This window comes from Sphaeramia orbicularis, chromosome 12 (genome assembly GCF_902148855.1).
Source record: "Sphaeramia orbicularis chromosome 12, fSphaOr1.1, whole genome shotgun sequence".
Classification (NCBI taxonomy): domain Eukaryota; kingdom Metazoa; phylum Chordata; class Actinopteri; order Kurtiformes; family Apogonidae; genus Sphaeramia; species Sphaeramia orbicularis.
Window position 1 is genome coordinate 48,686,340 of NC_043968.1, and position 25,905 is coordinate 48,712,244.

The 25,905-nt window shown below is 37.8% G+C and overlaps 1 protein-coding gene and 1 long non-coding RNA gene across 2 annotated transcripts in view; one reads left to right on the forward strand and one right to left on the reverse strand.

The window, feature by feature from the left end:
- The window catches only part of mmp17a (matrix metallopeptidase 17a), a 161,188-nt gene that overhangs the window by 71,318 nt on the left and 63,965 nt on the right, over positions 1 to 25,905 (reverse strand). The window contains exon 2 of the mRNA XM_030150753.1: positions 6,833 to 6,965. Within this exon, the coding sequence (XP_030006613.1) occupies positions 6,833 to 6,965 (133 nt within the window). The remainder of the gene's footprint in view (positions 1 to 6,832; positions 6,966 to 25,905) is intronic.
- Positions 885 to 24,193, forward strand: LOC115430634 (uncharacterized). Its single transcript, XR_003936968.1, has 3 exons — positions 885 to 948; positions 13,104 to 13,110; positions 24,183 to 24,193. It is a non-coding gene; the product is annotated as an uncharacterized LOC115430634 (long non-coding RNA).

The window sequence follows — 25,905 nt, forward strand, 5'->3', positions numbered from 1 at the left end:
TCATGCACACATTGAGCTAAGCAACACTGGACCAAGGTAATACATCATAAAGAATGGCAATTACTGTAGCATGTAGGATTGTGCTCTTCTCAAACACTTACACCTGAGACTAAATTTCCCCTCAGGAAGAATAATATATATCTTATTTCATGCTGCTTTGTGTGTAGAAGCAGCTAGGATGCATTGTTACAGGACATTTTATAAAGTATGTGATCACACTTGCGATCATGTACTAAAACTGAGATAAACATAAAAGGAGACATTTACTGGGAGATCATGGTCAGGTCAAGAGCAGAGGAGAATAGTTAGAAAATGAGTGACAAAATTACATTTTATTGATTTAAAAAAAAAAAAAAAACTTTTGTGACTGAAATAAGAATAATAATAGTATGGTTTTGGTTGAGCATGAATTAAAGTTTGTTGTTATGCACAGGACATGTGCTTATATAACAAGATACATTTAAACCAATACTCTTCTATTTTCCTTTACTTTCCTACACAATCATTAACTCTGGTCAAAGCTACTCATTGCTGTTTTAAACCAACTTACTTTTTCAGCCATCAAACTATATTTTCCAGGTCATTTTGGTGGTACAACAACTCACAATTTGTCCAGCTACACCAGGGGTGTCCAATCCTGGCCCTCGAGAGCCACTATCCTGCATGTTTTAATTGTATCCCTCTTCCAACACACCTGATTCAAATTATAAGCCTATCATCAAGCTCTGTAGAAGCCTGATAATGACAGTCAGGTGTGCTGGAAGAGGGAAACATCTAAAACATGCAGCAGAGTAGCTCTTGAGGACCAGGATTGGACACCCCTGAATTACACTTTGGTCATCATTCGAGAGCATCTGTCTTTCCTGCACTGACACAATGCAACTTCTGGGTTCAGGTCCGTACCCCTACACAAAAAGAACTACACAATTTGACTGCTTTACTATATACGTCACTGATACGTCACGTAATTGATGGGCGCATGCACACGCAGTGACCGGTAGTAGGAGTTTGACTTTTGAGGTTTTACGTTTGTTTTTAAGGAATAAAGGAGTCGAGCTCCAGGGGAACGTTGGCTTTCAAAAGGATTTTAAGGATTGTTGTGTCATGGCTTTCACTGAGACATGGTTCACCGAACAGGACCACAACCCCGATCTTACCACTGATGGCTTTGAGACCCCCTTCCAACTGAACCGAAATACTGAAATAACGGGTAAAACACAGAGAGGTGGGGTTTGTCTGTATGTTAATGAACAATACTGCAGCTCTGTTATTATCAGAGAACAAATCTGGACACCAGACATTGTCGGTGTGGTTTCTCCCATTTTACCTGCCCCTGGAGGTCCCTCCGGGGCTGGAAAAAACAAACGTCCTGCCCCATCAAATGAAAGTTTGCAAAGTTTCAGGAGGTAGAAAAAAGGTAAATGAGCTTCACAACAGTGGGAGACTTAGCGGAATTAGTAACGCGTTTTAAGTATCACTTTGCAAAGGGAAATGCCGATTCTACCTCCCACACTGTATTTCATGTTATACTGAGATCGCAGACTATCTCACCAGAGGCTCCGAACTTTACATTGGGTGATTTAAATCATGTTTCACTGAGGAAGACCCTAGCAAATTTCTATCAGTATGTCTTCTGTCTTACCTCAGGAAGTTTGCCGGCATTAATGGCTTATCAACAAATGTGCGAGTATTACTGAGACAGAGATTTAACAACAGCTGTTACAGACAACACTGATTCTTGACTTTAGGGGGACCCTGTGAGCAAAAGTTCTGTGGTGTTGCTTTAAAGGTGGGGGAGACTTTCGTGACCAATTTTTCATCAAATCTGTAAAACCCCAGTCATAGCCTAAGTATCATGAATCCGTTAGTCTTTCTGTGATTACTCACCTGAATCTCTTCCCCCACAGTAAACAATTTCGAAGTGCCATCCACCATAAACAAACCATGTGTTTACAAACAGAGCTGGGAGGTAACTCGGGCATCTTCAGAATTTTGTTGTGATGTGCATTGTTTGAAACAGAGGCTTGCACAGCCACCTGGCAGCGGCAGCTGCTACAGACATGCCACGGAAACGGCAGGAGCTCCCTTCCCTCTATGCATATTCCTCCAGCCATTTCTGCGTCGTGTATGTTTCATCCATATAATATCATATGGTTGTACAGCCACTGCCGCTGTCAGGTGGCTGCACGAACCTCCCTTTCCCACAATGCACATTGCGACAAAATTCTGAAGATGCCCACGTGACCTCCCGGCTCTGTATGTAAACACATGGTTTGTTTATGGCGGATGGCAGTTTGAAATTGTTCACCGTGAGGGAAGAGATTCAGGTGAGTAATCATAGAAAGACTTACAGATTCGTGATACTGAGGATATGAACGGGGTTTGACAGATTTGGTGAAGAACTGGTCACAAAAGTCCCTCGCACCTTTAAGGTCAGTATCTGTACACAGCAGTGACCTTGTGTTTGGCTGGATGAGTGTAGGCCAGTGTGTCTCATTTTCTATGACGCTGATGCATTTTGACATTGCTCCTTAAACCTCCAAAAGAACATAATTAAAAAGTGTAAAATCCTTAACAGCATGTTTGCTGTTATTCACCCCCATTCCTTGCTTGAAGTTACCCAATGTCTCTCTCACTTCTCCTGCCTCCAGTCCTCATAAAACCAGTTCTACACTATTCACCTTTACTTGATTGTGTTTTGTACCAGTGTGTTCAAACTTCCCAGCCTTGTTTTTCTACATGTACCCCTGTCTGTTTACAGGGCCTTCACCTGTCTGCTTGAATTATTTATTACCTGTGTTGTTCCTGACCTGATTGTGGCCAATCCCACCTTGTTCTGACAATACTCTGAGTGGCCCTCAGCTACTGACCTCTGCTCACTGGAGTTCTTCCTCACCTGATACTTTCCTGGTGGGTTCTGTTTCGACTCCTCGACCTACCGGCTCTGCCTGATCCTCTGTGAAGATACCAGCTTCACCTAAGGCTGGGAAATTTTACCAAAAGATCATATGATGCTATTTTGAGGGAGAATCATGATCCACCATCTGAAACACAACTTCCTCACCCTTTCTCTACCTTCTGGAGGCTTAGAATGGTTGTGTGGCTTTTTGTTGTTTCCTTACTAGAAACTCAACATTTCAACATAATTTTGGACAGACACTATTATCAGGGTGTGATTTGCAAAAAAAAAAAAAAAAAAAAGAAAGAAAAAATTGGGTGTGTGTGATTTGTTTTTTGTTTTTAGGTCGGAGTGTGTGTGTGTGTGTGCGGGGGGGGGGGGGGGGGGGGGGGCAGATATATACATGTATATACATGTCCATAACTAACTAATGCTGGCGTGAAACAATAGTCAAACTTTACATACTTTCAACGTCCTGCTCTCGGGTTCAGTTCCTCTACTATATAGTGGATCTTACACAAAATATTCACAACTTCTAACCTGTATCCACTGGACACACAAATGCTGGGCCCCATGAATTTGTCATGTTTACCTCCCCCTTTACAGCACCCCAGTGCATGGGGATGTTCGCAAATTCTGAGACTGCCAACCGTTCGGTTCAGGTGAACGTTAGTGCCAGTAATGTAGGATATAGGTGTAAGATACCTGTCACAACCTGTCTGTTATTTCTATTGGTTGGTTGTCCCCCCAAGGATGAAATTCATTGAGCAGAAGTAGGGATGTAAAAACCAGAGGGGGGGGTTGATCCCTCCCATCTCCCCCAACAAATCGCACCCTGATTGTTATAATACTTTTACAATATCTAGATAAACATGAGTTGATATTTTTCTGTACATACATCTACGGCAGCTGCAATCTTTTTTTTTTTTAAATCATATAGACTATGGTAGACTAATTTATCTGGCAGGAATTTTCTAATGAATCACACATATTTTCACATTCTGGTACAATTATAAAGTATATGTGTAAATCAGACTCACTGCACATCAGAGTTCAGAGGAGTTCAAAACATTATTTCTACAGCAGCAGCAAAAACAACACATTACACCAACTCTGCAAGTTAACCAGAACTGATACTTTACTGCAGACACACACTAAAATATTACTAGCCCAGCCGTTTTGCAATCCATATATGTTCCAGGTGCAAATACGTAGGCCAGGGGTCAGCAACTTTTACAAACTACAGTCATTTTTGTTCCAAAGGACAAAAAAGAAAATCAGGTTTGGGCCTTAAAAATATATATATATTTATCATCTAGGTTTTGGCCACTCTGTGGTAACTTATTCTTTTGCATTTCTGTTAATGTGATAGTTGATGAATTTACAAAATAATAAAACCACTAGTTGAGATATCTGATATTTATACTGGCAGGCACTATTTCCAAAACACATAACTGACTCACTGTGTGACGAAAAAAATCCACTGAAACGTGTAGGCATAGTCAGAAACACACTAAATATGAGGGCATACAATTTGACTTTGGAAAAAAATAAAAAATAAAAAATAAATAAATAAATAAATAATGGCACTCATATGGAGCACAGATGCTCATTTCGGTTGATGAAATCTTAAAATATTTGTCTTCTGTGTAAAGACTCCACAGTTTTACAGATGGAGAATGTAAGAATGACTTCAGATCTACAGTAATGATAGCAAAATGTTCATATGTTGTAAATGCGTCAGTTTTCATTTCCCTATGTTCCCTGTGGTTTTCTGACAAAGCTTCACCTGGTTCTGGAACCACAGGCTGCAGACCCCTGACCTAGACTACAGTGGTCATCATTTGTTTTATCCGATTGCAATTTCAAAATGAACTAAAAATACACTGTTGCCCATAAAGTTGGAAAAAATTAGTTTTCAGACACATTCCCTGTTTTATTCCTATTTATACACATCAGTAATCACCTTTGACCAAGTGCAATGATTACATTCTGAGACCCAGTCACACTTTATCAACAATAAATTACCTTGTCACAGTCATTTCATGAGATAAGGTAAAAAAAATATTTTATCCCAACTTTATGGGCAAGTGTATTTTTCTTTTCCTCATGTTAACAAGTAAAAAACCTGGGCATTATCTTTGATTCTTAGCTCACTTTTATTCCGCATATTAGAGCCACTGTAAAAACAGGTTTTTCTCATCTTCAGAATATAGCCAGAGTCCGTCCAGTTCTCTCTCGAGCCAACATGGAGATGCTGATGCATGCTTTTATCTCCAGTAGAATCCACTACTGTAATGCCCTGCTTTCTGGTCTTCCCAAAGACAGAATTTCACAGGTCCGACTTCTTCAGAACTCAGCTGCTCGAGTGCTGACAAAGACCAGAAGGCAGGCTCACATTACACTGGTTTTAAAATCACTACACTGGCTCCCTGAGTGTTTCAGGATTGATTTTAAGGTCCTTTTAATAGTTTTTAAATGTCTTAATGGTCTTGCTCCTTCTTATCTTTTAGGTCTGCTTTTACCATATGAACCCTCGCAGACCCTGAGGTCCTCTGGCACCGGCCTTTTAACAGTTCCAAAAGCTAACACAAAAACTTACGGTGAGGCAGCTTTTCAGCATTATGCTCCTCGCCTATAGAACAGCCTGCCAGGGAACCTCAGGGCCGCAGAGAAGGTAGACATCTTCAAAACCAGGCTCAAGACCCACCTTTTTAATTTGGCTTTTAACTAATATCCCTTTTTGCCTTATATCTTAACTTCCCACTTCTCTTCGTTTTTAATTTGACTTTTACACACACATATATATATATATATATATATATATATATATATATATATATATACATATATATATATGTATATACATATATATATACACATATATGTGTGTGTGTGTGTGAATGTCTTGTATTTATATTCTTTTAAATAATGCTTTTGTTTTTTATCTTTTTAATGTTTTTTATTTATATTCTCCAGTGTTTCATCAGAAGGGGCCCTCCGCACTGGGGGGCGGCTGTGGGCTCCGGTAGCTGTGGCGCTTTCCTTCCCTGGGGTCTGTTCCTCCCTGGTGGGTGGGGGTCCCTAGTTTTGGCCCTCTCACACTGGTCAGGATGTGGCTCTGTGCTGGTGGTGCTGAGTTGCTGGGGTCAGTGGCTGCCCCTGGTGCAGATGGCTCCCTGAGACAGCACCTCCTTTTTAATTTTACTTTCTGGTCCTCCTGTGCTCAGTCAGTCTTTTTATGTGTGTGTATGCTTGTGTGTATGTGTGTGTGTGTGGGTGTGGGTGTGTGTGTGTGTGGGGGGGGGTACTAATTTTTAAATTTAAATGTAAAGCACCTTGTGCTACGTCCTCACTGTATGAAAAAGTGCTACATAAATAAAGATTGATTAAAATAAAATACTTCTCTTTTTGAGTTTTGCACTGCTGCTTCTGTCTAAAGACAGTATTTCCTCAGTGACAGTATTACAACATTATATTGGACAAATTCCTTTAAGTTAAAGTGGACTAAATTAACACAGACACTAAACAAATCCCTAAACTGGCATATACTGTATACTTTTTCCTTACAGCATTAATGCTTCACACAACTCATAATACAGCACTCTCTGACATCCACATAAAATGCATGTAATTGTTTTTCACACATTCTGCATTGGTGTCCAATCCACATTACAGTTTTAGTGTAAGAATGTCATCCCTTATGATTAAACATTGATGCGACATGATTGTAATACCATCATATGATCTTTCAGATGGATGTTTTTAATCAAAGAAAAGCGTTGCCAACACAGGATAGTGGTTTTCATGCTGAAATCATAACATGACTGATCAAATGACTGATGTCAACATTTCTACCTGTGTAGTTCAGCACAGCAGTAATGAGACCACACACCCACTCACTACTCAACACAATCAATCACACTCACATACCCAAGACCCCGGTCTCCTTCAGCCCTCCAAACTTCTGCATGGCTTTGATGGCCTTCGTCAGGGCCTCCTTGGTCTGAAGCTGACCAGTCACTGGGTCAGGGGGAGGGAGATAACCGAACTTACTCAGCCAGTCCTGGAAGAGAAACAGTAGACACAGAGTTCAAGGGTCATGTCAGGCATTTGAAGAACTCCAACAATCCCAAAGCTGCTGAGAAGGTCTGCCACCTGTTCATGTTTACCGTCTGTGGATACTGTGTGTCTCTGCACATGTCATGCATATCATACCTTTGGTCTGTGTGTAATGGTTTTGACACATATTTCCCAAAATGATCTCCTTCAATGCAAATCAATGTAAAACCTCATCGTATTTCAACACAAAACAAGATACAACTCACAAAAGGCCTTCTTCACAGTAGATATTTTAACATGTCAGTGACACACATAACCATATTACAATACAATCTTAACAGGACAATTGTGGTTCTTATTGCTATGATGAGTCAAGATGTCATATCACGAAAATGTAGATGGGTGTAAATGTAATATGCTGTTAAGTGGCACAAACTCACCCACAAATCTGCAGCCATCAGCCTCAAAACAACACACAACTAATGGCCTGTGTCCACATGCAGCTGTTTTTGTGCTGGCGGTGCCTATTTTACATATAAATCCTATGTAGTTCAGCATTTACAGTAATCACCATCCTCAGTGCAAAAATGCATCTTTTCCCTGCACTCACAGTGTTTTGACTCAGCATTTGCACTCAAACAGTTCAACTTTTAGAATAGTGTTACATTCATCAATGTCACTTCTCTCTCACCAAACCAGTCTGAATGATGAGGTGGGACTTAGGATATCAACACTGTCAACACAGTGATGGAGGGGACACTCGCTGACAACATGGTTATTTGTGATTTAACCCTGAAGGATTAACATGATCTTATGAAAGAACCGAGTGCGTTCAACATCCAAACCATACTGTGTGAACATGGTACATGTTGCTCTGATGCAGCCTCATACCACCACACAGCTCTGATTAAAGATAGGAACCGAGAACCAGTTCTTGTAGAGAACCAGTTCCCAGTAGCTCAACTCTAGAATTGTTAGTCTGTTTGCTTAACAATTCTGCTTATCGATTCTGGGATATTATCACGTCTAATTTCTTTAATTATCATACTGATAATATATTGTCTAGTACATATTGTACAAATTGCATTGAATGTTTTAATATGTATATTTGTTGTATTGATCTTTTCTTTTCTGCTACTAATTATACTTGAATGGAGCAACTGTAACACACAATAATTTCCCCAGGGATTAATAAAGTATTCTGATTCAACGCTCCTCTAACTAGTCCTTTACAACCCTTTATGAGTTTTGTTTGAATCGAATGCAAAATATTAGGGCATATTTGACATTAAAAGGTTAATGCAAATAAAGCCATTAGTAGTTTATTCCCTAATCTACTGAGAATCGATAAGAGAATCAATAGGGAATCGAATCAATAAGTGATCTTGCTAATGGAACTGGAATAACTAAATTCTTACCAATCCCCATCATTAGCTCTGCTGCAATCACATGACCTGCTCCATGTTCCTAGCAAGTAGGTGAATTTGTCAGTCATCTAATTAGATTTCATTTACTTTAAAAAAAACATTTTCTAAGGCTTTTCTCTGTGTGATGCTCTGAGTCCTGAACGTTCATTCGTGTTTTTTAGTGATCCATACTGACTAACAGCAAATGTCCAAAATCACTGGAGTTAATTTTCATGTCGTCTCTATCTTGAACAAGACCAACGTTGAAGATTATAATGAACAGACAACACAACGTAAGACAATACCCCTGTGGGCAATTTGGGGTAAAAAATGTTCACTTTTACAATCTACAAACTACTTTATTTAGAGCAGCCACTAATGAATAATGAAATAATGGAAGTGACTTAGCAACAATAAAAGCTTGTCAGAAGCACTCTGAAAGACAGGATGTACCTGTGGACAAAGGCCTTTTTTTTAATTGCATAGTATATTATAATGTACTAATAAAGTGCACAAAAAGCAAATTACCAGTGTGCACTTTGCAACAGCTATTATATGTGTGACATCTCTTCTCTTTGATCCATGTCAACCTGGTTTTTGCAGAATTTGTCATATTCTAAACTTTATAACTTTGAATTTAGCATGAAATGGCCTCACACACAGGGACAAATATGCTTTTTAAATAATATTAAGGTAATACTGTATTCATACAAGCTGTGTCAATTTGATAAAATAAAACCTAATTGCTGCTTGGTGATGAATTTTCATTTCACGTTAATTATCATTGGCTTCAATTATAGCCAAACCCATCCTCATCTCTTGTCCTAATTGATTCTTTGTCTTTGTATCCCACTTTCTCTCTTGTGCTCTTTTCTCTGCTCGGCTTCTGTCTCAGCCGAGTCCTTCATGATCTGATAGATTCTCAGAAACGTCTTATATTAATGGGGTTTTGATCAGCATTCAACAGAGTTGACCGACACAGATCGATATCAAAGCAACCGTTCCCAACCGCCAATCCTAGGAAAATTCCCTGAACTGAATAAATGAGTTTGATTTACGGAGATGTCTGTTTACTCCTCCTTCTCTTCTTTAAGTTTCCTCAACAGGCAGGAGAGCTTTACATATTACAAACAAGTGACAGTAAGTATTCCCACAGATGGTCATGAAGAATAATAATTTTTACTGACGACTGAAAACAGAAGACAAAGTGTGCAAATGTAACAAGGGTCTCCAAAACGTATGTTTATAGCGGTTCACAGAATATGTCCATTTGAAGACACAGTCACTTGGTAACTGTACTGATACACTGAGTGATGAACTGATCTGACTTTTTCAGATCAAATACAGATACTGACACCCAGACTTTGTGCATCATCTGATACCAAATACTGATCCAAGATCAGAGTTTAATTAATAGACTGCACTGCATGGAAGAGACTGGGGTCATTTTGTTATGTTATATCTTGTAAAAGAATGAAAATGACCAGCCAAAAAACAGCCCCCACCTGGACTGAACTATAGAAATAGATAATAATAATAATAATAATAATAATAATAATAATAATAATAATAATAATAATAATAATAATAATAATAATAATAATAATAATAATAATAATGGATTGGATTTATATAGCGCCTTTCTAGACATAAGATCCCTCCATTGGATGATTACTGCAGTAATTAAAAAGTTTAATAAAGACCCTGTGTTACTTTTGTGGTAGTTCCCAAATAAATGTCTCTCTAAATTTCACCTTTTTAAAGTGATTTATCACCATCTATTATAATATTATCCTCTGTTCTTTGTGTTTTTTCAGTGAAAATCACATATTTTAATGTAGAAGTTTATTAAAGTTAAGTAAAGTTAAGGGTTATTATATCAGAAACAGAGAAAACTTAAGAAAAAGTAATTTTCTCAGCAAATGTATCATTAACTGAACATAAACCCAGTGTCTCCATTCACTGTCAGTGATCCAACTCCATGGGTTTTACTGGTGAATAAATGTTGTAGAAGATGATGGTGTTTCCACGGTAACTGCAGAGCCTCTGAATGTCCAAATGGGTCATATCTAATGACGATAAGAAGACGACAAACTGCATTTTATGCCAATTATTTACATGCATTGATAGGATTAATGGATCCACAGGCATTAAACAGTTTAGTTCAGTAGATGCTTTTGGTCGGTGGTGGATCTTTGGGTCTTTATGCATTAACTTAAACTGATCATTTCTTCAACAACCATCAGTTTGATATAGAGGATAAAGATTGGACTGTGTTTCAATGGGAAAAAAAGATGATGTGGTTTGAGGAGTCTGAAAGAGAGGCTGATGAAGTGATTACCCATCATGCCTAGTGCCTACAGTACAAGCCTGTGGGGACAGTGTAATGACCTGGGGTTGATTCAGTTGGTCAGGTCTAGGCTCAGTAATGTTGTGTGTCCAACAAATGTCAGAAATAAATGTGACATTGCATAAGCTTATTGAAGTGATGCTTGCCACTTCTAGAAAAGAAGAAGAGTGCAGACCTCCGCCAAGGCAGATCAGCCCCCCCCCCCCCCCCCCCCCCCCGATCACCACCAAAATTTAATCATTTGTTCCTTGTGCCAGTATCAGTATTTGCTGATAATTTCGTCAAAATCCATCCATAACTTTTTGAGCTATCTTGCTAACTAACCAACAAACAAACAAACCCTAATGAAAACACAACCTCCATCGTTCCTTGGAGGTAATTAAAGTTGAAGGTAGTAGATTTTCTTGGTCAGGCTGTGTATATAAATGTACTAATCATTCATCAGCAACTTGTTAAAAACCACTGTTAGCATAACAATGTTAAATACCTCCAAAGTTTGCATAAAATGAAATGTATTGTTGATTGACTAAAGAGTGAAGTCATGCTCATAATAACCTGTTGTAGGGTTACAATCAGACAAATATCTAATATCAGTAACAAATCCATGCGTCCATCATTTTTATCCAGTTGAATTTAGAAATCCAGCATATTCTGACGCAAAATGATTAATAATGCCAACCAGTGATCAATAAATAAGTTATATGATGTCATGTCAACAAGTTCAGCAAGTAGTGCCTTCCAGATGTGATAATAAAAAGTTAAACAGAAAGTTTCCATGCCAATAAAACTTAAAAGTATATTACAGTAATGTTATTTCACATAGGAGATGGGAAAAAAGACAACACAAAATACACTCTAAATATAAGTGCTGTATTAGCATTTTGTAAATGTTCAGACAAACAAAGGTCATCCACTGGGTTTGAGATCAGTTATGTGAATAAAGGTTCCTAATAATATAAAACATATAGTTTTCATTTTGTTGCATTACGTCTCAGAGGAAAAAGGCTGGAAATCTGGTTTATAACATTACACTGCAACTACAGTTATTGTTAGATTCTATTTTCAAGGTTACCTAATTGTTTATTCTGTAACATAATAAATACCCCAGTCACACTACATGATTAGGTGCAAAGGTGATATTGTGAATACAATACTGCCACTTCTGATTTTAGTTTGGTTGCTTGGTTGGTAGGTGATGTACAAATTTCGGGTAGATTGTTAATATAAGAAAATGACTAAAAGTGATAAAAATGTAGCTACGTCCCTTTTGGATTCTTTTACACAGTGTTACTGAAACCAAACTTTCAGTAAACACACACTGGACCTTTAAATTGCGATTATATCATTGCAGCTTTAAATGTAAAACACTGATGTATTACAAACCTGGTTTCCGCAGCGTGAAAGTGTGTACATCTGCAGAGAATTTATATTGTGTGAAGATGTTCAAGTCCAGTTGTCGCTGGAGGAGAAGGTCTAAAAATCTATACTGAATATCAGTGTGTGCAAGAAAAGATTAAGACTCTTTGTAAACTGAAAGCAATATCCTATCTTATCTAGCTATAACATAATGTTTGCGTTCACTACCTGTATTTTCATATCTAAATAGAATATCTAGTCTGTCAGAGAAGCCTTTTTTCATTGACTAATAAATAACTGGAGCAGCTGTGTGTGTGATTGTGTGTTCTCACAGTTGTTGCTCAGGTGGTTAAATGTATTTTTGTCTCCACTTAAATACAGTTATCATCATGTTTATGGATGACAGCAAATTCTGGGGTAAATAAGTAATAAATGAAAGAAGAGAAGATAATAAAATGAGACCGAAGCTGCCTAATCAGAATGTTACTGCGTGAAAATTTTGACTTGAGAATTAAATAGATGATTCAGTTCGGTAGAGTTCAAGGTAAAAGCACTGTGTTTCGGGTTTAGCTGAGCTGGACCCACTCACTTTGAAGTGAAGCGAAGTTCAGTCGTCACCGAGTCCACCTTCTACTGACTGAGTGATATGTCAGCACACTGAAAGTTTTAGCAGGATGTACAGAAAAAAAAGGAATGATATAAGCCAATATTGATCCCTGTTGTAAATTTTCATGTCAGCTCCTTCCATCTGCACGGAAGTTAAAGCTGAGAGGGTCAGCGAAAGAATGACTAACACTCCTGCAGCTGCTATAGATTCACCGTCATACAAAAAAAAAAAAAAAAAAACATACAATCACAGTTGAATGCTGTGATATTTTTCAGGTTTCATCAGCATTTGTTAATGTTGGATGATGCTACATAGTAAAACTCTTGACATACGGCATAGATTGCAGATGCACACACTGAAAAGCTCCTTGACATGTATTTGTGATCTGAGGGTTATATAAATAAAATTGACTTGACACTGAAGGCCACATGTAGGCTATTTCAACCAGATTCGCCAAGAAAATGAAAAAATGGAGAAAGGAAAAGTTAGTGTGGAGAATGTGCAGAGGGCATACAGCTTTAAAAAGACATCTTGCTCCCATACAAAGCGAAAAAAACCCAGAAAAAAAAACAGGCCTCTATATGATGAAAGAACCGAAGCTGCCTGTATGTGTTCACTCGCTCTAAATCTGTGATTAACTGCAGCATGAGGGCACCGACGCAGATGGCTCAGACCTCACTCTTCTTTAATCATGCATTATTAAGACACGCAGAGGCAGAAAACAGCAGCACACAATGACAATCCTGCATTCCCATATTCCTGTAACCAACCATAAATTAGGAGTAAACAACTGGGTCGACTGTCTCCTTTAATCAAAAGACACTACGAGAGAAACACTGGAGCGAAACGACAAATAACGGCCCTCGGAGCATAATAGTTTTTTTTTGTAAGAAACTCTACAACTACATACTTTTTCAAGACAGCAACACTAAGTTTCAATGCATCAGATCAAGACACCCTCAGAGTTAAAACTTTCCTTTTTGATCATGCCTATGGTTATAGGGCTGGCTCAGGTGACCCTGAACAAGCCATTAGTTCTGCTGCTATAAGCCTAGGATTCTCAGAGACCTCCCATGATGCACCTCACCTCTCCTCTTTCTTTCACTCTCTGCATTCATATGCCAACGTTGCATTTCTTTAACTTTCTTCTCCCTCATGTTGTTTTTCCCTTTGTCGTCTCATTCCCTGTACTTTTCTGCAGGTATCTCTGACTCAATCATCTGGCCCACTGTGTGTTTGTTGTTTCTCACTGCTTTTTCTTTTGTCTCTCCACTGCCCACCCTTAGCCTAGTTTAGTTAGAGGTTTCTTCCACTAAAGGGAGTTTTTTCTTCCTGTTGTTGCTAGTTGCTCTCAGAAATTAGTTGGAATTCTTTCTGTACTATTATGACCTTAGTATGTTAAGTATCTTGTTGTCACTAGTTGCTTTTCCATTGGACATCTGCGCAAAAATTTACCGATATTTATTAAATGTCAAAAAAACAGAAGTATGTAATGTTGGTTTTTCCATTAAATCACAAATGCGATGATTTGTTTATTTATTATCGCGAGATGACACGAGAAGTCATTCCATAAACATGGCAACGAATGTAAATATGGTGTTGATTTACAGGTATATTCATTATCATTAAATATTACCCCTCTATCTCGTACTAAATTAAAAAATGATCGGGTTTCCTGGTGCGTCCACACATACCGCGACATTTTTCTTCTTCTTCTTCACTTGTTGTAAAATACGTCAACATCCAGTTTTTAATTCACTTGACTCTGGTTGTGAAAAAAGGTCTTTCCATTGCAGTTTTGCATGATATACCATTTGTGCTATGCCTGAAAAACCACCTCTTGCCAGTGCAAAAACTTTTAATTGAAAAATGAGACTTTTGGCAAAATTGTTGTTTTTCCATTAGGTAAATTTTTATGCACAAGTTATATTTGCGCAATTTGAGGGTCAATGGAAAAGCGACTATTGACATTTTTACCTGCTTCTGTTGTCAGACAACTGAACAAGTATGGAGTTTATTATTCTGTATGTACAAACACATTTTCAGTGATCTGCCGCAGTGCTAGAAAAGTATTTTATGAACACAAGTTCATAGGGCGGCCATGGGTCAGATGGTAGAGCAGGTCGTCCAATAACCGAAGGGTTGGCAGTTCGAATCCCACTCTGTCCATGCCCCTTGGGCGAGACACTTCACCCTCCTTGCCTCCAGTGATGTATGAATGTCTATGAATGTTCAGTGGTGGTTGGAGGGGCTGTAGGCACGGATTGGCAGCCACGCTTCTGTCAGTCTGCCCCCAGGGCAGCTGTGGATACAACTGTAGTTTACCACCACCAGTGTGAGAGTGAATGAATAATGGATCCACTGTACACACTTTGAGTATGCGTTCATAGAAAAGTGCTATATAAATCTAATCCATTATTATTATTACACAAGTAACATGACAAAATAATCTGTTTTATGTAACAGCAGCTGTGCACTGATTTCAGCATCATTGAAATTTAAACTATCTGTGACAAACAAAAGGTAGAAGCACCAGAAAGTCCTTAACTTTATCTGTCATTGTTTTGTTTGACACTGAGCAGCACCATGTCAGCATCAGCAAAATCCTGTAAATGCTGAAAGGATAGATGGAGTTTCACCGAAAAAATAAGTCAAAAAGCTTATGAGGTGACAGGGGATGGATGAAGAGCTTACAAACAGATTCAAATTTGGCCTTGCAGGTGGATTTACACTATGAATAATTGATATTTACCAGCTAAGAAATGTAAAAGCTCTTTATATATAAACCAGATATTTGATTATCCTTGACTGCCTTATAAATACAGCTATTTTGATAATGGTAACCTCTGACTATTCAAGCTGCTTTCATTAATATGTTTGTGCTATGTTGTTATGTCAATTCATTCATTCATTCAATTACTCATTCATTTTCCAAACTGCTAAATGCTCTGGAGGGTCATGGGGATGCTGGGGTGAAGGTGAGGTACACCCTGGCTGTGTCACCAGACCATTACAGGGCCGATGAACAACCATTCATTTTTACTTTCATACCTATGGGTGATTGAGATTGACCAATGAACCCATGAAGGTGCATGTATTTAAACAGTGGGAGGAAGCTGGAGCATCCAGAGAAAACCCACCGACACACCGGGACAACATGCAAACTCCACACAGAGTTCACACACAGGACTGTCTCGTTGGTACAGTGCTGATGGCAGCACCACCACACTGTTATATTATTATTTATGATCAATAGAATGCACAGACTTCAGCTAAGTTTAGGTCATTTACAAAGTAGGGGTGGAACGGTGCACTTTATTCTGAGGCTGGGGTGCCGATTAAAGGAGGTAAACATGACAACAGAGAGTATAACAGAAGTCAGATTGGACGTATCACTTCTGGTTTTCGGTAGTTACGGAGCGCATCCCCCCCCCTTGGTCTCCTTCACTGTACAAAAAACATATCAAGAATATCGAAAATGTATTGAACCAAAGACCACTGTACCAAGGATGTACCAAACCGAAGATGCTCTGTACCATTACACCCCTATTACAAAATCTTATTTACTCAGATTTAACTCTTTAAAATAACTATAGTATTCTGGAAGATTTTGACATCTTTCACTCATTCATTCTTCGAATGGCCATAAAATTCAATCATACAAATCATGAAACTCTTTTAAAATAACAAAACAGATGAACAGGTCACTGCCATCAATCAGGGATATGTCATCCTATTTACCACTAGTCAATATGTGCAGATATATGTGCATCCCTAATGTAAAGGGTATTATGTCCATTTATTCATGTATTATTTTGTGCTTATTTAATCAAAGTATAAACTGATGAAAAACATTTCTCTAGACTATTTAATAATTCAAGTCTTTAGCGTAGATTAGGTGTAGTTTAAGGTTTAGTTTACAGACTTTGTTTTTTTTTTTTTTTTTACTTATCGGTGTTCTGTGGGACCAAAATGTTCTTACTGATCATCATATTTGTTTTTCAAACCTACCTGTGTTGGTGACTGTATATTTTTATGTCATCTTCTCAGTGTCTGAGCCCATATTCTCAAGCTCAGGATAACTCATCATGTTGTCCCATTTCACAAATCCCTTCTATATTTCACATTTTTGTCCTATACTTGAATTGTTTGTGAATAAGCTGAATATAAATCCTGCCCGGTGACGGCAGAGAGAGGGAGAGGGAGTTTCAGAGCCCAGTACAGGGAAAAATGAAATGGACAGCAAATACACCGGAAATCCATTTGATTATTCTGTCCATTGTCAGAAATGAAAATTTTAGTACCACAAAAAACAAACCCTTGAAGTGTATTACCCCAGTGTATTACACTCCCAAAGTTGGCACAAACAGAAGATGGCTGACATAAAATGAAGCAACTCTCTCCTTATTCCGCTCACTATGACTTGCATTCACAAACCTTTCAGCCAGTGACGGTGCATTTGTCAGAGATGACATGGAGGCCCATGAGAGAATACAGCAACATGAGACAAAGTTCAAAAGGCTTTTTCCTCAGAGCTAGCAAAGCGGACATCTGTACTTTTCTGAGTGATAAGCACATGTCACTTCAACAAGAGCATGTCAGAAAGAAGACAGAGGCCATTGAACGCATGCTTGATGGAGTTTAAGTTATCAGTAAAAAAGCACAGACAAGAGGCTGCACAGAACTTGGAAAACAAGTCTGTGAATCTTAACAAATTTCTACAACTTGCATTGTTGCCAAGCAAATGTGCCCTCTGCTCACAAGTGCATGTTAGTGATTGTATTGAGAAGAGCAAGAAGCTGAGAAGAAGAGTGTCCTTAGGGACTACGAAGTCTGCAACAACAACAAATTAAACAATTTAAGTTATCAAGATTTTGATGCAACAGACGAATCACTAGGGATATTCTGAGTCAAAATAGACCCTGCAGGATTTAGGCTAGCATCTGCAGACCAAAAACCTGGCTTGAGTTTTTCTTCTTGAACTGACCCACTGCTCTTCATCATATCGCACTATTTCAAATGTTTCCACTTGTCATTGTTTACCAAAACCTTAAGCCCTATTTCAACAGCAGAATTATAACCTGTGATTGGGAAATTCACACAAGTTTGTGTTTTATGCACTGCATTTGCATCATATAAGAAAAGTATGTTTTTGCCTCACAAACCCACCCAAAAACACTTTGAACACTTTCAGTTATCATCACCAGCACAGCCTCCATATCAACTCGGAAACTGGCTGAATAAATGCAAAGAACCAAAAACACTGCAAATCACCACTAAATCACTGATCCTGATTCACATGGGACTAATATTATATTATCACCTTTGTTTGCTAAAATAGTGTAGGTCATTTGTCATGGTACATTTGTCTCAGATTAAAATCATAGATTACTTCTGCAATTATAAATAATTTGTAGGGTCATACTAGATCATGCAAATGGAGTTTTTGTCTAACACTTGTTTCTGTAGCTCTTCATTCATGGTGGCGATCGCTGCCAATTCCGATATAATATTCATTCCTGTTTGTTTCTGGTATTAAAAAATATAATATTAAATAATAAGCCTGTAATGGTACACATACTGAACCGAACCGTTTTTGTACGCACCTGTTCAGTTTGGTACACAGCTGTACCAAAACGACACAGTATGTTGAGTAAAAGAAAAAGGAACGAAATGCGTCATTGCATGCGGAACTTTAAATCCATGCAAGTTCCACACGGACATATTGAAGGAGTGCACATTGACCCGAAATACGAAATAGCAGCTCTTATAAGGTAAAAAAAAAAATATGATGTCAACCTGGAAGGAAGAAATTGAAGACCCTCCACCATCATCAGGTCCCGGTGAAAGACAACAACTAGGAAAGAGACGTTAATAAGACGAATGTTGTTCACCGCCTATGAACTACGGTAGTTCTAAAACACTCTCTCTCTCCCTCTCTCTCTCTCTCTCTCTCTCTCTCCCTCTCCGTCTCTCTCTCTCTCTCTTTCTCGCACACTGTACAATAGAGGAATACAACCCGGGAGTTGGACAATTAAAGTATGTATAGTTTCACTTTCGTTTCACGCCAGCGTTACGTTAGTTACAAGACACAAGTATACAAAGTGTCCTAAACAGCTTGTTAGCTGTCCTAAAATAAATAATTTGGTTAATTTTGTTGTCAATGCTGCTCTTCACTTTGTTAAAAGAGAATACCAGTTTGCTCTCTTGTTAATGTTCCACTTCATGTGGAATTTTTTTGATGTTACTTTTTTGCAGAATGTGAACTGACAGAACTGTGATTAGATTTTTGTTGTTTGTTCAAATCTACCTTTCAGGGAAAAGTGCAATGCTAAGGTTTAAAATACATTTAGTAAGATATTATTTATTTTATTTTCTATTTGATTTATAGCAGCAGAATTACATTATTCCTGTTTTTCTATATTCTATTGTCTCAAAAAATTGGGGGAAAAATGATCAAAAATTCATAAATGCATTAATGACATTTTAGGGGTTTTCTTTCTTCCTGTACCGAACTGAAAAAAACTGAACCGTGGCTTTCAAAACTGAAAACATACCGAACCGAAAATTTTGTGTACCGCTAAAGGCCTAATAAATAAGTTAAATAACCCTGTTAGCTCAGTTAGTAGTGTATGAGACTTTTAATCTCAGGGTCGTGGGTTTGAGTCTCACATTGGGACTCCTCCTTTAGGATGTTGTGCCCAATGTCCTTTAGATCTGCTTTGGGGCAGCTGAGGTTTAGAAGGCTGGAGAGTTGGCTGGTGACAGAAAGGTCACCACTTCGATCAGTTGTGAGCTGATGTGCCCTCGAGCAAGACACTTAACCCCCAATTTGCTCCCCGGGTGCCTGATATGGCACGCCCGCTGCTCGTAGTATGCAGTGCATGATCTAGACCCAAAAGGGTCTTTTAGTCCGCATTGGCAATTATTGATTATTTATTGTTGATTATTTAAATGAATTTATCTGTAGTTGCTTTAAGTGATCTTGTATTTGTACACTGATTTATTTATATTTATGTTTGTCACGTTGCACTTTGGATGTGGGCTTATGTCTGTGGTAAGCTGCTGATGAATTGCCCATAAATAAAGTTTTCTGAATCTGACTCTAGTGACCTGTTAAATGCAGAAGGCATGTGGCAAAATAAAGAATCTTAATTCTTAAAGTGAACTTCTCATAGTCCACACATGACTATTTATCTTATATTCACATTCACCACTTATTGTAAACACTCACCTTCAATCGTTTCAGTCTTTCCTTTAATAAAACACATTCATCAGTGTAGGTGTTAATGGAACAGGTGGTCACATGTTATCCAGAAGGTTTGTGTAGCCTGAATGTGAACTTAAGTCAGATGCATCACTAAGGAACAAACTGAAATGCAACTGTCCATAAAATGTCCAACCCAAGGAGGCTCCTTTAAGGTATACTTATAGAGGAGAGGTTATTCTCAAACAACTCCTTTTTAAATACTCAAAACAAGTGGAATAGAAAATATGACAGCACAGAGCTGGGTGGCAGGAACAGAAGATAACACAAGGATGTGTGACTAAAACTTAGATGATTTTGTTGAGTGGGTCAATAGCTATCTGGAGGAGCTACAGGACTCTTTATACAAGAGGATAACATAATGTGCTGCCCACTTTTAAACCCCCTCAGCCAAATATAGTGTAAGATTCTGCTGAAAGTTACTGCCCTGTAATTTAAATTAAATTGTCTTTGTGTCAAACATATTACATACATATTTATATTTGAAAGTACTCAGATATTATAACTGCACAAGGCAATTTGACCTTGAAAAAGTAGGTCCAAGTCACCTATTTCCAATATTCATCTGCTCCATACCAAGATGCATCCACAGTATAAATTTGGGGCAGATATCTCAATGCATTCTTCAGATAATGTGATTATGTCGTTGAATGGACAGAGAGACAGATGACAAAATGATTACAATACTCCTCAGCCGAGGGGTAAAAACCAGGTGAGTAGGCAGAAGATTAAGCCATTTCTAATGAATATATATAACAAAACAAATAACTATAATCCTAAAAATAGCTCCTCTACCTTTTTCTGGCAGCTGGTGTTCTACAGGTAGGCCCTTACATCATGATCGATCTTAAGTAGTCATAAGATCTACTTTCAGAGGAATTGTAAAGATCATGTCATAGCTTCTCTTCTCAGCTAACCTTCATCTTAAATAGCTGTTTCATCAGTGTAATTAGAGTATATTACAGAGAGCACTGTACTAACCTGGCAAAGATTCTCATGGGTTTGTTTTATTACTGTTGCAACCACAGGTCATGAGGTCGGTGCCTTTATTAAAGTCCTTTTCTAGTTAATACTTACTAATCTTTCCTTGCTAAAATGGTCTGTTTCAGTCTCTTACGGATGTTGTGTATCATGTTATTTTGCTACTGTTGAAGAAATCCAAATGATGAATTACTGTAAATCTGCCAGCTGTGGGTCCGGCTTCTACTCAGATTTATAGTTAGTCTGACAAGAGTTTTTTGTTTACATGACATAAAAAAAATCTGTTGGCGTCGAGGACTCGTTCTGAAGTTACGAGTCCTTCTCCTCCCGGTGTGGTTCAAGACTGAGTCAAAACCGAGTCCTTGAAGGGTGAAGTCTGAGATAAGACCAAGAAAGCAGAAAATGGTCTTGAGACTTGAGTACTACAATACTGCTAAATACAACTATGATTATTAAAGATATGACAACTGCTGTATCTACAGAGCTTTTGAAGGTACACCCATAGCCACAGCAAACCTCATACTGACATCCTTATTGGTCAGGAATTTTTCTGATCTGGATAGTTTTCCTCCAGGATGAAGTAGATAAAATCAGTGGGTAAATATTAACTAGTCTTGTGTCCATCTATAACCAAAGTTAGCCGACAAATTACTTGCCAGTTGTTGGCCTATTTATTCTTTTATTTAATTTATATCTGTTCATTTTGCCTGTAAAATAGGTTTAAAATGGACAATGTTGTATAGTGCTAATGTAGCGTGCCAATGTATGAAGTCGGTTTGCTATGATATTTATTCGTTAAAGTACATGTCAAGTTTGGAGGACCTTTTTTCTTTCTTTTTCACAGTTAAACAATCACCACTAAATCTTACGGCTTTCTCCAAGTATTAGATTTTTTTGATGCCTAACCTTACCCATACCTTTAGCATGTGTAGAATAATAAAAAATTTATATTTTAGAAAAGGGTTTGTATAAAATCTCCCAACATCAGCTTTTTACCCCGCAAGGATTGTTTATAGAAAGTGTTACCTCATTGTGTTGTGTGTTTGCAGACACAGAGCAAGGTCATTGTTCTGCACTGTCAAAAACCACAAACTTTATCATCTATCTAGCTGTCAGGACTACTCACTGTTTGCAAAGGTGACTGCAGAGTGACTGCAACTGGTTGTGAGTGTGACTGTCAGCATCAATGCATGTGTGTGTGTGTGTGTGTGTGTGTGTGTGTGTGAAAGAGAGAGAGAGAGAGAGAGAGAGAGAGAGAGAGAGAGAAAGAGAGAGAGAGAGAGAGAGAGAGAGAGAAGACAGAGCTTAACCTCACAAAACACTTCATTCAGAAGAGACACACAAGTGAGAAAAAGGTGAGCAGAGAAATAGGAAAAGATGAGACAGAAGGAGGGAAGGGGACCTCTGATGAGATGAAGGCTTAGATCTACTTATCCTCAAGGGATCCTTTTGTTGTACAGCCTTATAAACATCAAACCAAAACACTGACTAATATTTCACACACCACAAGAGACAGAGTGTAAATGTGAATCATATGTATGTGAATAACATCAGTCTCAAAAATGCACTGTTGCTAGAATTTAAAACTGCGGGAGACTTTCGTCACCAATTTTTCATCAGATCTGTAAAACCCCAGTCACAGGTTAAGTATCATGAATCCATAAGTCTTTCCGTGATTACTCACCTGAATCTCTTCCCTCACGGTGAACAATTTCGAAGTGTCATCCACCATAAACAAACCATTTGTTTACAAACACAGCCAGTAGATAGCTCAGGGATTTTCGGAATTTTGTCGCGACGTGCACTGTGGGAAGTGGAGGGTCATGCAGCCACCTGGCAGCGGCAGTGCAACCATATGATATTATATGGATGCAACAAACATGATGCGGAAACGGCTGAAACGCGGGAAACGGCTGGAGGGAAGCAGAGCTCCAGTCGTTTCCTGAAAAAACTGACATTGTGATTTTTTTTACCCAGCAATATATATTGCGATTTGAAAAAATACTCAGGAAGATATAACAGCTGTGTGGTGCCGACGTAAATGATTAAAAAAATTAGTTGTGTTACCTCTCATTGTGTCAACAGGTGCAAGACACTGTCAACACAGAACACATGTTTCAATGTCATCCTCCTTATAGCCAAAATAATTCCAGATAACTGACGTTGCTTTTCTTTTTGGCATCAAGTCTTTGTTTTCAGTGATTTTCTCTTGTTCGTTGCTCATTTTTCAATGTTGCTACCAGTGACTCACTCCATGTGCAGGGGTGTGGTCTGCTTGATCAAGAATCAAGAATGATTGTGATTGGTAGATCGCTGCACACAATGTGTGTCAGGCACCCAGGATGAAATTAGATGAGAACACATTGAGTTCATTTGCCTCCTACATTGCAGGACCTGCAATGTGAACTATTGCGTATACGTACATTGCAACAACGATGCGCAGAGTATATATTGTGCAGCTCTATTATCAATACATGCACAAAAGATCTGTTTGGAATCATCCAAACAGGGTCAGAACACGGTCACAGTTTAGTCTGAACTATGGATCAATAAACGGAAAACTTAGGAAAGATAATAACTTTACATTGTCTTAAACGGCATAAGCAAACTGACCTGTGTAGAAGAAATGCTGCCATTTCATCATCAAACTCCACTCCTTTCATTTACAGCTGTGTCCAGTGGTGAAAACAACAGTGCTTCAGCTTTTATCACTTTGTCACTTTCATTGAATCTAGAAGCTGTTTCTTAGTGGTTCTCATCACATCTTATCACTTTCTAACAATTTGGTTGAAGATCTGCTGGCGTTACTTTTCCTCATCATGGGAGTCCAGCAGAGTGACTCACTACTCCCTCTAGTGGTCACATAAATCCAATGGTCTGTTGATGTGGATATATTCAAAATAAATACACTGGTATCTTTGATATCCTCCTGAGACCCAGGGATACATTTATGTCCTCTGTAGGGAACAAGAGTTTCACAATGAAACAAAAAAAAAAACAAAAAAAAAAAGAAAATGGAAACACACCAAAAAATAAAACCTGTTCACTGGATACAGGATATTCCATAAAAAAATCTGGAAAAAAAGCTGCTATGTCATACTGTTTAAAATCAGGCCAGTTATTTAATATGAAAGGCCAAACTTTTTATTTCCTGAATCTCAGGAGGTTAAAACTTACATAGCTATTTGTTCAAAACACTCTAATAGTAATTTGAGGCCATTTTTAAAATTTAAAAGTAGAAATACTACATTTAGCCCCTTCAAAAAAAAAAAAAAAAAACCTTGTCTCTCTTTCACCTCGGTCATAAATAGTTGACAAACACTATGAATAAAAGCTCAAAAGGGTGTTAGTTTTAAAGTATTAAATGTACTTGTGTTCTATGTAAGTGGAAGCAGAGTCAATGCTATCGATCACTGATGCTTTAGTTGGGTCACTTCTGTATGATGATGGTAATGAAATACAATCAAACTGGCTGGTATGAAAGAGTCTCCTTCAAAAGAGAGACACATCAAAAAGTAAAGGTGTAGAAGGAGGAGTTGATGGCAGAAAGAAGACAGCAGCGTGTAAAGGACAGAACTTGGGTGACAGAAACATGAAGCAGATCCTGTCAGCTGCTCTTTCTTATCACTCCCAGGTCAAGAAGTCAGATGGACAAGTACAAGGACTTTGAGGCAGACAGATGTGGCCTGAGTGTATTTCTAAAGATAGCAGTGTGATGTGATATAAAGATAACTGACACAAGAGCATCTCCACATTGGGTAAGAAGAAACTGATCTGATTCTGACCGGAGCCAACATGTCTGAGTTTATAATGTTCTGTCTTTAATTATTCATTACATATTAATGAAATCAGTCTTCTTACTGTGTCATTTCAAGTGGCTCAACATTATCTTTTTTTGCTGCTTTTAATTGAGACACTCTGATCTTTCACAGTTGTTTTTAAAAATGAACTGTAGAGAAACTTTTACAATGACAGAGCTATGATTAAAGCAGTGGTTTCCAACCTTTTTTGGCTCATGACCCCATTTTAACGTCACAAATTTCTAGCGACCCCAGACATTCAAAACAGAGACTTTTTTTTTTTTTTTTTGCTAAAATGTGTTTTTGATCATGTAATAGTTTGCCATACTATGTATGTTGTATGGATGTAACGATTACCGGTATAATGATGAACCGCTGTAAAATTGCAGATGGTTAGTATTACTGTTTAAATTCTAATTATTATGATAACCGTGTTTGATTACCATACTTTTAGGGGAGAAAACGCCTATGTAAAGATCTGCTTTTATGTCAAATATTTGAGTATAGTTTTAATTTATTACAATTTTAATTTTATATACCTAATATTTGGAACCAATATTCACTTTTAAAGTCTTTGAAAAGGTTCATTAAGCATCTTTGTGTTATTTATGCAATAAAGTATATACATTTTTCAAATCGGATTTCATATTTTTTTTGTGTTTTCTGGCCTTTTATGTTTTTATAGTAGGTTAAAGTGAAAAAAATAATAGGCAGATGATATAAATGAAGTTGTGCTGAAAAAACCGATCCCAAACATGGGTATAGTAAACATTTGTTTATATAGTATATAAAGGCAAAATCAAAAGGACTGGAAAACAGACAAAACAGGCTCAGATCACTAAGGGTTAATATTTGAATGTTCTTCCAAGAGAGAGTGCATTGTGCCAATTATTTTATCTTATTTATTTTTTTAAAAAAAATACAACTTGGTTTGTGTGTGTATTAGTACTTTTTGAACATTTTGAGCACAGTTTCAACAATACCATGATAATAATGATAGCCGTGATAATTTTGGTCACAATAACCATGATATGAAATTTTCATACCATTACATCCCTAGTATGTTGCAAATAAATGTTAATTTTAGATGACATTTAGTCTACATAATGTATATTATTATGAATGGAGGCAGAAAAGCCAGGTGTAGATTACTGCACAAAGTGAGAATTTTATTTTC